General features: G+C 60.1%; 1 protein-coding gene across 1 annotated transcript; it reads right to left on the reverse strand.

Moving 5' to 3' along the window:
* Nucleotides 1–730: 730 nt before the first annotated feature.
* On the reverse strand, nucleotides 731–11,658 carry PPP2R1A (protein phosphatase 2 scaffold subunit Aalpha). Its single transcript, XM_090053311.1, has 15 exons — nucleotides 11,500–11,658; nucleotides 9,459–9,549; nucleotides 9,154–9,254; nucleotides 8,459–8,691; nucleotides 7,733–7,880; nucleotides 7,051–7,206; nucleotides 6,785–6,899; nucleotides 6,470–6,540; nucleotides 5,767–5,901; nucleotides 4,775–4,948; nucleotides 3,966–4,026; nucleotides 3,430–3,584; nucleotides 2,521–2,663; nucleotides 2,077–2,168; nucleotides 731–1,731 (listed from the first exon to the last, which is right to left on the reverse strand). The coding sequence occupies exons 1-15, from the start codon at nucleotides 11,575–11,577 to the stop codon at nucleotides 1,715–1,717; spliced, it is 1,770 nt and encodes a 589-aa protein (XP_089909437.1). The 5' UTR covers nucleotides 11,578–11,658; the 3' UTR covers nucleotides 731–1,714.
* Nucleotides 11,659–12,348: the final 690 nt, after the last annotated feature.

The following is a 12,348-nucleotide window of genomic DNA, read 5'->3' on the forward strand; positions in this document are numbered from 1 at the left end:
CTCCTAGGAGCCTCATCTCCAGCTTGAAGTCCCACCAAATCCACCCCCTAATTAAAGGGCAACTTAAGAGGAACCCGCCCCTCATTAAGGGCAACTTCCTGCTTCAGCCTGGATCCGTACAGATGCCTACAGCTCAGCAGAGTGGTTAGAAACTACCCTTACCGTATTTCTCGAGGTAATGCACCCTGCGATTTCCAGCAGCTGGTTTTTGAGGGGCAGGTGGAGAAAAGTTGCCGGGGGGGGGTGAAAAGTGTACATGCTACTCCGTGCATGGAAAACATGGTATATAAAAGAAAAATCTGACCTCCCCCCTCCCATGAAGAACATGGCCCCCCAGTGGGCCAAAAATCAGGGACCTCGGCAACAACACAAGTACACAGAGGCAGAGCCCAGGCCCAAGTGGAACCTATTGTGCCAGGAAGCTACAAAGGAGAGTAGTGGGATCCCAAATCACCTCAGCCACTGAATCCCGAGTCCCTTCCCCACAAGACACTGGTGGGGGAATTCCAGATCAGCTACTGGTACCTGCCCAGAGCCAGCCACCCCCAAAGCCATTACACCCAGCCCAGCCCCACACCGAACCAGCCTCCCCCAGTGCTGTTACACCCAGCCCCCTCCCAAGGCAAGCCACCCCTAGCACTGTTACACCCAGCCTGGCCTTGCCCCCGAGTCAGCTGCAGCGCACCGCCGGCTCTCCACTTACACACTCCAACAGCCAGGACCCCGTAGATACGGATTGAGCAGTTTATTGACCATAGAGAGAAACAGAAAATTGTTAAACTCAACTTACACACACAAAAAACGCCCCCAACAAATGTAAAGCAATGCTTCACTAATGGTGGGGATGGGTGGGACCGAGAACAGCCCCCATGACACATTTGTTCCATGTGTGGTCACCAGGGCAGCGGGGGGGGGGGGGGGGGGGGGGGGGGGGGGGGGGGGGGGGGGGGGGGGGGGGCAGATTCCTGGTGCCTGGATGCACCATTCTACTTATTTCCCCTGCACAGATAAGCCCAGAGGCAGTCGCATCCCAGCACCAGGTCCGTGTTGTACTTGGCTGAGCTCCCATCCCAGAACTAGCTGCATCTCAGGCCTCGGATCCCTGTTCTACTCTGCTTCCCCCACCCCAGAGCTGGCTGTATCTATAAACCAAGCCCATTACACTCAGCCACGCTTCTGCCACCCCAGAACGAGCTGTAATTCAGCCCTAGGAGAATCCCTGTTCTATTCTGCTTCCCCCAGCCCAGAGCTAGCAGTGTCCTGGAGCTGGGGACCCCCAGAAAGCAGGCAGAAGCCCTGAATGAAGGATCATGGGAAGACCCTGAGCTGAGAAATGACCCTCACCCCCTCCAGCAGTGCCTGGGTCTGGGGCCAACCCAATCCCAGAATTAAGGAGACTTAAATCAGCAGCTGGGAAACCTGCCCAGGGGAGTCAGAGGTGCCACTGATCCTCCTCCCCCATGAAGGAAAGGATCAAGGAGTTACACCCACAAGGAGGAGGGCCCAGGGCATACTGGGAATGGAGATGCTGCACCCCAGAGCTAGGTGCAGTTGGGGCAGGACAAGTTGGGGGTGGGGGTTGACGCTGCTGCTCCCCCTGGTGGCCAGACAGGGAAGGGGGAGAAGTCATCCACATGCAGGGGGATGGGAGGAGCCAATGGGGGAAGGGGCAGAGCCTGGAGGTCCCTGTGAGGGTGGGAAGGAGTCCTCAGCTTCAGGCCAGGGCCAGCACTGTGGGGAAGAAAGGGTGTGATCAGAGCCCTGCCTGCTATTGGGGGATGCTAGCCCCATCCCCAGTGACCCAGAAGCCCCATCCCCCTGGGTGATGGGGTGGGTGAGGCCCTGACCCCTTCCTTATGGATCTCCCCAATGGCTGGGAACAGCTCAGCCCACTCACTTGATGCAGGACCCCCAACCTGGCAGGCAGTGGGCAGGACCTAATGACCCCCAGGTAAAAGGGGGCAGAGCCAAGTCAAGCAAGCTCCGCTCCCAAGAGGCTGCATCAGGAGTTTCGGGGGAGACAATCCTCTCACCCCCATCCCAGAGAACCCAGGTGTCCAGGCCCCACCCCCACACCTGTCAGGGCCTCTTGGGCAAAGTACTTGACGTCCACGTCTTGGTCCTGCGTCAGCTTCTCCAGCACAGGCTTCACCTCGTTCTGCAGCGTGCTAGGGATGGGGCCGAGCAGGAAGGGGCAGGGTTAGGACCACAGGCCCACCCACTACTGAAGCCCCAGGCACTCAGGCCAGATCATTCTCCCTCCCCTGCCCAGTCCCTTGGCTCCACCCTTTAGCCCCAAGCCCCTCCTACCCTAAGCCCCACTTCTCTGTTTAGGCCCGTCTTCCCCACACTTCCTCCTGGGGCCTAGCTCCGCCCCACTTACCACCCCTCCCCTCAAGCCCCAACAGCCTCACCTGGCACCAACCAGCGAACTTCCTCCCCCAAGCCTAACCCCACCACCCCTGCTAAACCCCACCCCTAGCACACTGCCCTAGCCCCAGGCCATCTCCCACCCCTCACCTGTTGTCCAATATGGGGCCGATCTTCTGCAAGGACTTAGCCACATTGAAGCGCACGTTGGCGACGGCATCGGCCGCCATCCGCAGCACCGTGGGCAGCATGTGCTTGGTAGTGATCTCCTGGCCGCACACCTCTGACAGCACCTGGGGGGGGGGCGCAAGGGGGGGGGGGGGTGATGGGACCCAGGCATCCAGGTGACCAGCTCCTCTGTTGCCATCCCACTGGCCTCCAAGAGAACCTAGGCATCCAGGCTCGCAGTGTCGCCCCAACTCCCAGCTTCCAGACCTGGAACGGGACCAGGCGCAGCCCCCCTCACCTTCCTGCCCTTTATGGAGGAGAGAACCCAGGAATCCTAGCTCCAAGCTGGGCTCCCAGCAATCCACCGGACTCCAGTCCCCTCGCAGAGGACAGAACCCAGGTATCCAAGCTCCCCTGCTCGCCCTCACCTCCCAAGAGAGCCCAGGAGTCTGGACCCCCAGCCCCTTGCTCTCACCACCAGCCCCCCTCCCTTCCCAGAGAACCCAGGCTTTAGGGTCCCTGACCCTACTCTACACCAGCCTGCCCCTACAGTGCCCCCCACTGTAACAACCCCCAGAAGGGCTTAGATCTAGAGCCCCCTATCGAGCCCCACTGCAGCCGAGCTGACGCTGCTCTCGTGCCCTCTAGAGGTTCTTATTGTCCATTGCACAGCCCCCCCACATCACCCCTTAGTGTCCCCCCTGGGAAACATCCAGATGTCCGGGCTCCTCTAGACCCCAATCTCCTCCCACAGAACCCAGGTGTCCAGGCTCCCAGCTCCTCAATGCTCTCACCTGTCCAATTCTAGAGCCTGGGGGAACCTAGACATCCGGGCCCTTAGCTCCCACCCCTACTCCCCTCCCCGCAGAGAACCCAGGCACCCAGGCTCACATTGATGCAGAAGAGCGTGGTCATGCGGTGCAGGTAGTTGGGATCCCCGGCCATGGCTAGCACCTTGGGGATGATGGTGGCATGGGCCCAATCCTTGCCAAATTTCTCCACCAATTTCTTCAAGTTACTGGTGGCTGCTTCCCGGATGGCGTAAACTGGGAGGGGAAGAGCAGAGGGGCTACCAAGGGACCCAGGCGCCTAGGCTCCCCACCCCCTTAGAGCCTCCACTCCCCCTTCCAGAGTGCAGAGAACCCAAGCATCCAGGCCCCTTATTCTCCCATCCTGCCAAACCCCTCGCAGAGAAGAGAGGAATCCTAGCTCCCAACATGCCCTGCTTACCGCCTTCTAGACCCGGGGGAATGTTTTCCCACCTCCGGCCCAGCTCTCATCCCCCAACCCCATTTCCCACAGTTGGAGAGAACCCAGGCACCCAGACCCTCCTGTTCTAACACCAGCCCCCCAGAGCAGCCTCATCTGCCCCCTTCCACCTGCCTAGGGCAATTAGGGGATCTGCCCCAACAGGGGAGGGGGCTCACCATGATCCACCAGCCAGGCCATGCACAGCGAGTTCAGCTTCTCGTCAAAGAACTCCACGCCCTGTGGGGGGGAGGGGAGGTAAAGGGCGGCCCCAGAACCCCCTCCCCCGAGACCCTCAGGGCCAGAAAGGAAACCAGGTGCCCAGCTCCCACTTGGCCTACAGCACCCCTTAGTATCCTCTTCTACACTGTAATGACCCCCGGAGGAATTGCAGTGGGTCTAGCACGCCCTACTGGCCCACACTAGCCATTACAGCTTGGTTGATGATGCTTTAGTGCCCCCAGGGGTCCCCAGTGACCACTGAAAGAGCCCCCCCAGCCCCATAGAAAACATGGTGCCCTCTCCCCGGTGCTATTGTAGGGCACCTACCACCCCCTAGTAGCTCCCATTGACCACTGCAGTCCCAGCTGGGTAGTTTTGTGCCCAGTGCCCCCCCGGGAGTTCCTCATTAGACACTTCACAAGACTCCCTATTGCTCCCCCTCCCCCCCCCAAGACCACAGCAGCCCCATAAGAGTGCAGCACACCGGGGCTAGTACCCCATAATAGCCTGCATTGGCCCTTGCAGCCCCAGCTGGGTTGAAAATGCCCCGGTGCCCCTGGGGGGTCTCCACTAGCCACTGCAGCCGAGCTGATGATGCCCTGGCACCCCCTGGGGGTTTCCATTAGCCACTGGAGCTGGGCTGATGATGCTCTGGCTGTCCCTGTTGGCCACTGCAGCTCAGCTGGTGATGCAATAGCACCCTGTGGCGGTCCCCGTTGGCCACTGCAGCCCCCGGGGTCTGTGTCCCATCCCCCGCAGCACTCACCAGCTGCCCAGCCAGTAGGGGCATGTACTCAATGATGGCCAGGCGCACACGCCATTTGGCGTCCTCAGCCAGCTCCACGATGGCCGGGAGCAACGACTGTGACAGCTGCCGGATGCCGATCACCTCGTTCACACAATCCAGGTTGGAGATGATATTGAGCCGCACCTCAGGGCACTGCCGGGAGAGGATGGGACCAGACCCAGGGTAGATGATTAGGGGCTTTCCAGTGAGCAGGGAGAATTCAGGAGCCAGGGATCCCCATGCCAGCCCCTGGCTTTAGCATCTTCCCCAAACTGGGATAAAACCCAGGGGTCTGCCCCACCCCGCACCCCAGCCCCCTGAAAGACAGGCTAGAACCCAAGAGTCCAGGCGCTCTCACTCTCACCCCAGCTCTCTCCTCTTCCCTGAGCTGGGAGACAACTCTGGGCTCTCACCCCCACCACCCCTTGCCCCTCCCAGAGAAAGGACAGAACCCAGGACTCTGGGTGCCAAATCTCCTTCCTGAACTGGATGCCTCTTTGGGAAATCTGGGTATAGGAGCCCAGGGGCAAGGCTTGCTGGGTATCAAGATGCAGCCAGCTCTGGAGTGGAGCAGGTGAGGTACAGCCACATAAAACACGGCTCTAGCATGCAGCTGGCTCTGGTGCACAGCAGCAACATAGAACAGGAGGAGCCCCCTCTCCATGGTCTTGAAATGCACCCAGCTGGGGGGGGGGGCCAGCTGCCTATAAACACAGCACCAGGGAGAGCTCTCTGGGTCCCAAATTTTAGCCAGCTCTGAGATGAAGCATATAAAAGACTGCTATATATAAAACAGGGCAAAAAGGGGATCTCTGGGTACCAAGATACTTCCAGCTCTGGGGTGTGGCAGCTATTTATAAAAAACACAGCAAAGGGAGAGCTCTGTGGGCCCCAAGATGCACTTGGCTCTGGGTGGGTGGGAGGGAGGGGAAAAAAAAACAGCCATGTGTAAACAGGCGGGGAGGACCAACCTCATCCTTGAGCTGCGCCAGGAAGAGGGGCAGCAGGTGCTCCACCGTGTTGTCCTTGCCCAGGATGGGTGACAGCCCCATGATCACTGAAGCCAACGCTGACTTGACATGTTGATTGGCGTCTGACACCAGCTCCTGTAGGGGCAGAGCCACAGTCAGCCTTACCCCCATCAACAGGGGACACTCCCCCTCAAGCCACTGAAGCTGGAGAGAGAACCTAGGTTCCCAGCCCCACTCTGATGACCCCTCCACACACCCCCAAGAGAGCTGGAATGCCTCTGCCTAAAGAAGGCAAAGAACCCAAGCACCTGGGCTTCCTGTGTCCCCCTTGGTCCCATGCCCCAAGTAGAGAGAACCCGGTTCTGGCTCCCAGAGCCCCCTGCTCTCCACCCCCCCAGCCCCTACTTCTTTGCCAAAAGGAGTTGGAAAGAACCCTAGTGTCCAGGCTGCCAAGACCCTGTCCCCAGATCCCGCATCCCGCACTGTGCCAGATAACCCAGGCATCTGGGCTCCCAAACCCACCCACCAGCTCCCCTCCAAAAGAACCAAGGCACTCAGGCCCCTAACCCCCCAAAATCTCCCAGCCCCACCCCAGTGCCCACCCCCCAGCCCCACCTTCCCTCAGAGACCTGGAGAGAACCCAGGTGTGCAGGCTCCCAGCCCCCCATCCACTCCTGGAGCAACAGGGAACCCAGGTCAGCACCTTTATGCAGGGCAGGATCTGGGTCATGATGACATTCTCCCGGCAATCAGGTGACAGGTTCTCACAAAATTCTGGGAGGGGAAGGGGGGGCAAAACAGGGTCAGACTCCTAAAACTGGCCCTGCCCCCAGGGTCCCCAACAACCCCCCCACCCCTTTGCAGAGCTGGGAGAGAACCCAGGTGTCCAGGCTCCCATTCCCCTGCTCTAACCCCTCTCTCACCAACCTGGCTTGCTCCCAGAACCCCACAAGGTGACGGGGACCCCAGCTCTGCCCCCTGCTAGATAGTTTAGAGATTAGGGTGGGGTGGGACTGACCTTTGACTTTGTGGGAAGCAGCAGCCCGCACTTCAGCCTCACAGTCCTTCATGAGGTTCTGGAAGGCTGGAACCAGGTCTGTCTTGGTGATCTCAGGGCCCACGGCCTTCTGGAGCTGGGGGAGGGGCAGTGGCAGACAGGGGGGCGTGAGACAAGGAACGGGAACCCCTGCACCCTGGTTGGGGCACCTTGCTTCCGACCCACAGCCTCTGCCCCACCCTGCTGGTGCCCCTCACTCCCAACCTGCAGCCTACACTGTTCAGTACCTCAGTGAATTTGTCGGCCACCATGTACCGCACCCGCCAGGATTTGTCCTCCGCCGCCTGACGTAGCGTCGGCATCACCAGCGACTCCAAGTCCTCCTGCGGCAGCAGCTGGGCAATGTTGACACAGGCCTCCACGGCCAGCAGGCGCACTGAGTCCTGTGGGCACCGCGGGGTTAACAGGGGACCCCGGTATCCCGGAGAATTGAGAAAACCCAGGTGTTTGGGCACCGAAACGCCCTCACTCTAATCCATTAGGCCTCAATTTTTTAAAGCTTGTGGGTGAACCCAGGTGTCCAATCTGCTTGCTCTCACAAGCCCCCAGCTAGGAAAGAACTCAGGCATCCAGTCTCCCAAGGTCCCCTGTTCCCAAAGCAGCAAGAGAACCCAGGTGTTCAGGCATCTAAACTCCTCTCCATCTAACCCACTGGCTTGCAAAAAACTCTTTAAGGCTCAGGAGAAAACCCAGGCATCCAAGGCTCCCCCCACAACCTTCCTAGATGGGACCCAGGCATCCAGGCTGTACCCCCACCCACTCCTCCCAGGTGGGATGCAGGCATCTGGGCTGTCCCCCTGCCCTTTCCAGATGGGACCCAGGCATCTAGGCTCCTTCCCTGGACAGGACCCAGGCTCCCCTCATCACCCCAGCTGGGACCCAGGCATTTAGAGGGGTTGGGGGACGGACCTGTTCATCAGAGGCCAGGCTGGAGAACATGGGGATGATCTCGCTCTTGACATGCTCCAGCTCCAGCACCTTGGCGAACTCGCCCAGTTTGGAGGCAGCCGCACGGCGCACCATGGGCGTGTCATCCGAGCACAGGTTCCGGAAGTACCTGCAGGGATCAGGGTCAGCCCAGGCTCTGCCCCCCTGGGACCTTAGCCTCGCCCCTGGCTCCTCATCCTCACCTACCTTCCTGTCCCCGAACCCCAAAATCACCAGGTAACTAAATGGACCCCACAAGCCCACCCCCATCATGCAGGCCCTGCCTACCTGTACCCATCCTAGAATCTCTAATGGACTGAAGTAGAGACCCCCAATAAGCCTCACCCCCTCCCTGCCAATTTACCGCCCCCAAAGACCCCATCTCCTGCCTCAGTTCCTGCCCTCAATAGTCCCTCCCACTCATAGCCTGTTTCCCCAAAACTGCCCAACCCCAACAGCCTTGCAACCCCTCCCTGCGCCTCAGTTTACCCGCAATGGCCCTAGCCCAACAGCCCTGCCCACTCCCAGCCTCAGTTTCCCCAACTTGCCCCCCTTGTTTGTTCCCCCCACCACAGCCCTGCCCCCCACAAAAAGCCCCACCCCCCCCAGCCTCAGTTCTGCCCCAGTCACCCTGCCTCAGTCCCCGACCACCATGGTCATACCACCCCCTAGCCTCAGTTTTCCCTCCCCTCCATGACAGCCACTCACTGGCGCAGCTCGGCCTTGACGGCACTGGACACGCGGGGGTAGCAGACGCTGAAGAGGCCACAAGCTGAGGTACGGGATGTGAACCAGTCGCCACCCGCCAGGCGCTTCACCAGGGGCACGAAATGAGCTTCCAGGTCAGCTGGCGAGTGCTCGTGGGACGTGGCCCGCAGTGACTCCACCGCCTTGTCCCGCACCACTGTCTCCTCCACTGTTGCCAGGCTCTCCAGCGGTGGCTGTGGGACCCAGGGAGCTCAGGGCAGGGTGGGGCAGGCCCCGGGGGAACCCAGGCATCCAGGTCAACTTCCCCCTAAAAGGCCCTCCCCCCCACCCAACAGCTCTGCCCCCTCCCTTCCTCAGAAGGTCAGGGGAGGACCCAGGCATCCAGGAGGGCAGGCCCCATAGAATCCTCCCCACCTCCCAAAACCAACACTGAACGCAGGTGTCCAGGAGATCCGGCCCCATCCTGGCCACAAAGAGACCCGGGTGTCCAGGGATGCCACTGCACCCCAGCAAGGGGAGCCCACTGGCCATATAGAGCTGGTAAAGGACTTGGGCATCCAGAACCTCCCCCCCAAAATCCCAGAGCCAGTCTTGAACCCAAGCATCTGGGCACCCCTGCCAACTATGCTCCACTCCCCAAGTTCCCAGGAGCATCCCCCCACCCCGCAAAAAACCCGGGCATCCAGGGCACGTACCAGCAGGCAGTGCACATACTCAGGCCCTCCGACGAGGGCGGTGAAGGTGCCCAGCTGCTCAGCCAGTGCCAGCAGCACCTCATCCTCATCGTAGATCGTGTCTGCACGGGGGAGGGGGGGGGGGGGGGAAGAGGGACAGACTGTTGGCAGCAGCCGAAGAATCTGGCTGCCCAAGCCCCCCACCCTGCTCTGATCCTCTGGCCCCCACCCCCCTCCCAAAGAACCCAGGCATCCGGGTTCTCATCACCCCCCGACTGTCACCCCTCAGCCTCCCCCGCTCCCAGAGAACTCAGGCCTGTGGGTACCTGTGAGGAAGGGGAGGAGCTCGCTGCGGGTGCGCTCCACACCCAGTGCCAGCGCAATGGTTGACAGCTTCTTGATGCTGTTCAGCCGGAGCTGGGGGGAGAGTGGGGATCACAGGGGGTGGGCACAGGCTCCTGGAGGTCACAGGCATACCAAGGCCCAGCTGGCACATCAATGGTTAAACATGGGGGCACTCAGGTCATGGCTAGGGCAAGAGGGGAGGGGATGCCTGGGGGCACCAGCCAGGTTGGGGGGACAGGGGGCTGCAGTTTGGGAGTGACTGGGGATGGTGGGGGGGGCATTGATTAAGGTTTGAGGATGAGGCGGGGGCTTTAATGTCCGGCACCCCCCCCTGCACACAGAGCTGGAGAGAAGCCAAGTGCCTGGGCCCCACCCTCAGCTCTGCCCTAGGCCCCAGCAGAGAACCCACATGTCCTGGGACAGACCAGGTCCCCACCCCCTGCATGGCTCCGCCCCTTCCTGTGTGTCACCACTGGTCCAACCTGCCCAGACAGTCCCATGTAGCCCCACCCACTGGGGCAGATGCCCTAACTGCTCCCACACCCTGGGGGGTGGAGGGGGGAGGCAGGTTAGAATCATAGAATCACTGAGTCGGGAGGGACCCAGACAGATCATCTAGTCCGACCCCCTGCCAGGGGCAGGAAGGAGCACGGGGGGTGGAGGAGTCATAAGACCCCAGCCAGGTGCCTGTCCAGTCTCCTCTTGAAGATCTATACTATAGATCTATATCTATACTATGAAACTATCTCCAGGGAAGGTGAGAGCACCACCTCTCTGGGAAGCCTATTCCAGGCTCTGGCCACCCTTACCGTGAAGTAGTTCTTCCTAATATCTAACCTAAACCTCTCCTCCCTCAGCTTGTGGCCATTGTTCCTGGTGACTCCAAGGGGGGCTCTGGGGAACAGACTGTCCCCGAGTCCCTGCTGGTGGTCCCTGATAAAGTTGTCAGGGTTGTATCTGCCCCTCTTCCCACAGACCCTGGGGAGGACTTGCCTCTCTCATAGCAACTTCTGCTCCACCCAACCAGGTGGGGCAGCCTTGCAGGCCATTCCCCCATCCCGGGGAGGGGTGGGTGCCTGAGAATGCTGCATTTTATGGCTGAGAGCTCTGATTGGTTGCTGCAAGCTGCACCCTGCAGGAATATACCATGGAAGCCCAGCCAATACTGGGGAATGCCAGGACAGGGGGAAGGACTGTCATTGGCAGCTGTGGGGGCCTCCTCCAGCCAACCAGATGAGGCATCACACCGAGAAAGGCTCTGATTGGCTCCTAAGATGGATATACCACAGAGGAACAGGCCAGGATTGGTCCCATAGATTCTGCCCACCCCGTCTATAAGGAGGAGCCTTGCACCAGCCATTCATAGGCAGGGTCCCATTATAAATCACCACCCCCACCTCAAAGGAGCCCCCATATGAAACAGCTCCTCCATGTGGCCCCCTGGAGGTACAGAGAGAACCAATCAGGCACCTCCTCTTATCCTGTCTCCCCACACACTTTTGTTCCCTCAATGCAATAAATCAGCCCCCACCCCCTGATTGATTTTATAATCTCCAGCAAATAGCGAATAAGAAACCGCACTCAGGGCCGCCCCCAAAAGGAAATGAGGGGTTTCACTAGAATGAATGGGGGACGCCGACCAATCAGGGAACTCGTCTCATCCCACAAAAGACAATGCAAAATTCCACAACAAATAGCGTCCCTCGCTGATCCCAGTCCGAAGCTCTGAGCCAATCATGGGCTTCCTCTCACGCCGAAGAGGACCCAGGGAGTGAGGGGCGCCCCGATAGGCACGGCTCCGCCCAATCAGGGGGCTCCTCATTCCCCCGAAGGGTTTCGGGGTCCAGATAAGCCCCCTGATCGGTCCCCCTGTGTTCCTTCCACACAGGGGCGCCGGCGGCCAATGAGGCGCCTCCTCTCATGCCCCAAACCACGCTACGGCGATGAGACGCAGCGCGTGATTGGACGCCGGGCTGAAGGCGGACGCCGGTGCGGCCTAGTGGGCCCCGGAGCCGCCAGTACCTGCACGTCCTCGTTGCGGAGCTCGTCGATCAGCACCGCAATGGGGTAGAGCGAGTCGTCGCCGTCAGCAGCCGCCATCTTCACTCCCGGCTCCAGCTACTGAAGGGCCGCGGGGACGCCTCAGCCTCCTTGCAGGGGTGGCCCCGCGCTGATTGGCTGGGCCGGGGCCCCTGTCTCGCCCTTCTCTCATATCATTGGCTGGGCTGGTGGTCATTTAGCGCGTCTCCCTGACTCCCCTGATGTGATTGGCTGAGGGGGTGTGTCAGCCACATCCAACCCGCGCTCTAATTGGTTGGAATATCATTTGGTCCCGTCCCCTCTGCGCTAGAAGCGCCATTGGGTCTAGGGCCAGTGCATCCGCCTCCTCCGCAACGCCACTGGACGAGAGCTCAGCGTAGCCCCACCTTCCTTTAAATCCTATTGGTTACGTCACTGAATTCCCGCCTCTGCTTTCGCATTGGCTAGATATAGTCTGTCAATCTCCGTTCCCTTACGCTCTATTGGGAGAGGGAAACGGCACTCCCTGTCCCAGCGCCCGCCTTCTCTCTCGGATAATTGGCCAGTCGATTTGATTGAAAAAGTACTAGTCCAATCCTAGTGTAATCCTCCAGCATGACTGGGGCTTGGGTCGTTCTAAGGCGGGGAATTATACTTGTTGCCCTTAGCAACCGCAAGATCGGCCATCTTGGCTCTGTCACCACGGCAACAGCCCTATGGGTACTTCATGATGCTACAGCGCCTTGGGGTGACGTCACAACGCCCTGTGTTGGTAAGGTCATACCCAAGATGACATTGCAGCCCGAGGAATGATATAACACCTGCTGTGATGTCAGAGCACCAGCTAGGCCC

The sequence above is a fragment of the Crocodylus siamensis genome, chromosome 6 (genome assembly GCF_052110815.1).
Source record: "Crocodylus siamensis isolate JL-2025a chromosome 6, ASM5211081v1, whole genome shotgun sequence".
Lineage (NCBI taxonomy): Eukaryota > Metazoa > Chordata > Crocodylia > Crocodylidae > Crocodylus > Crocodylus siamensis.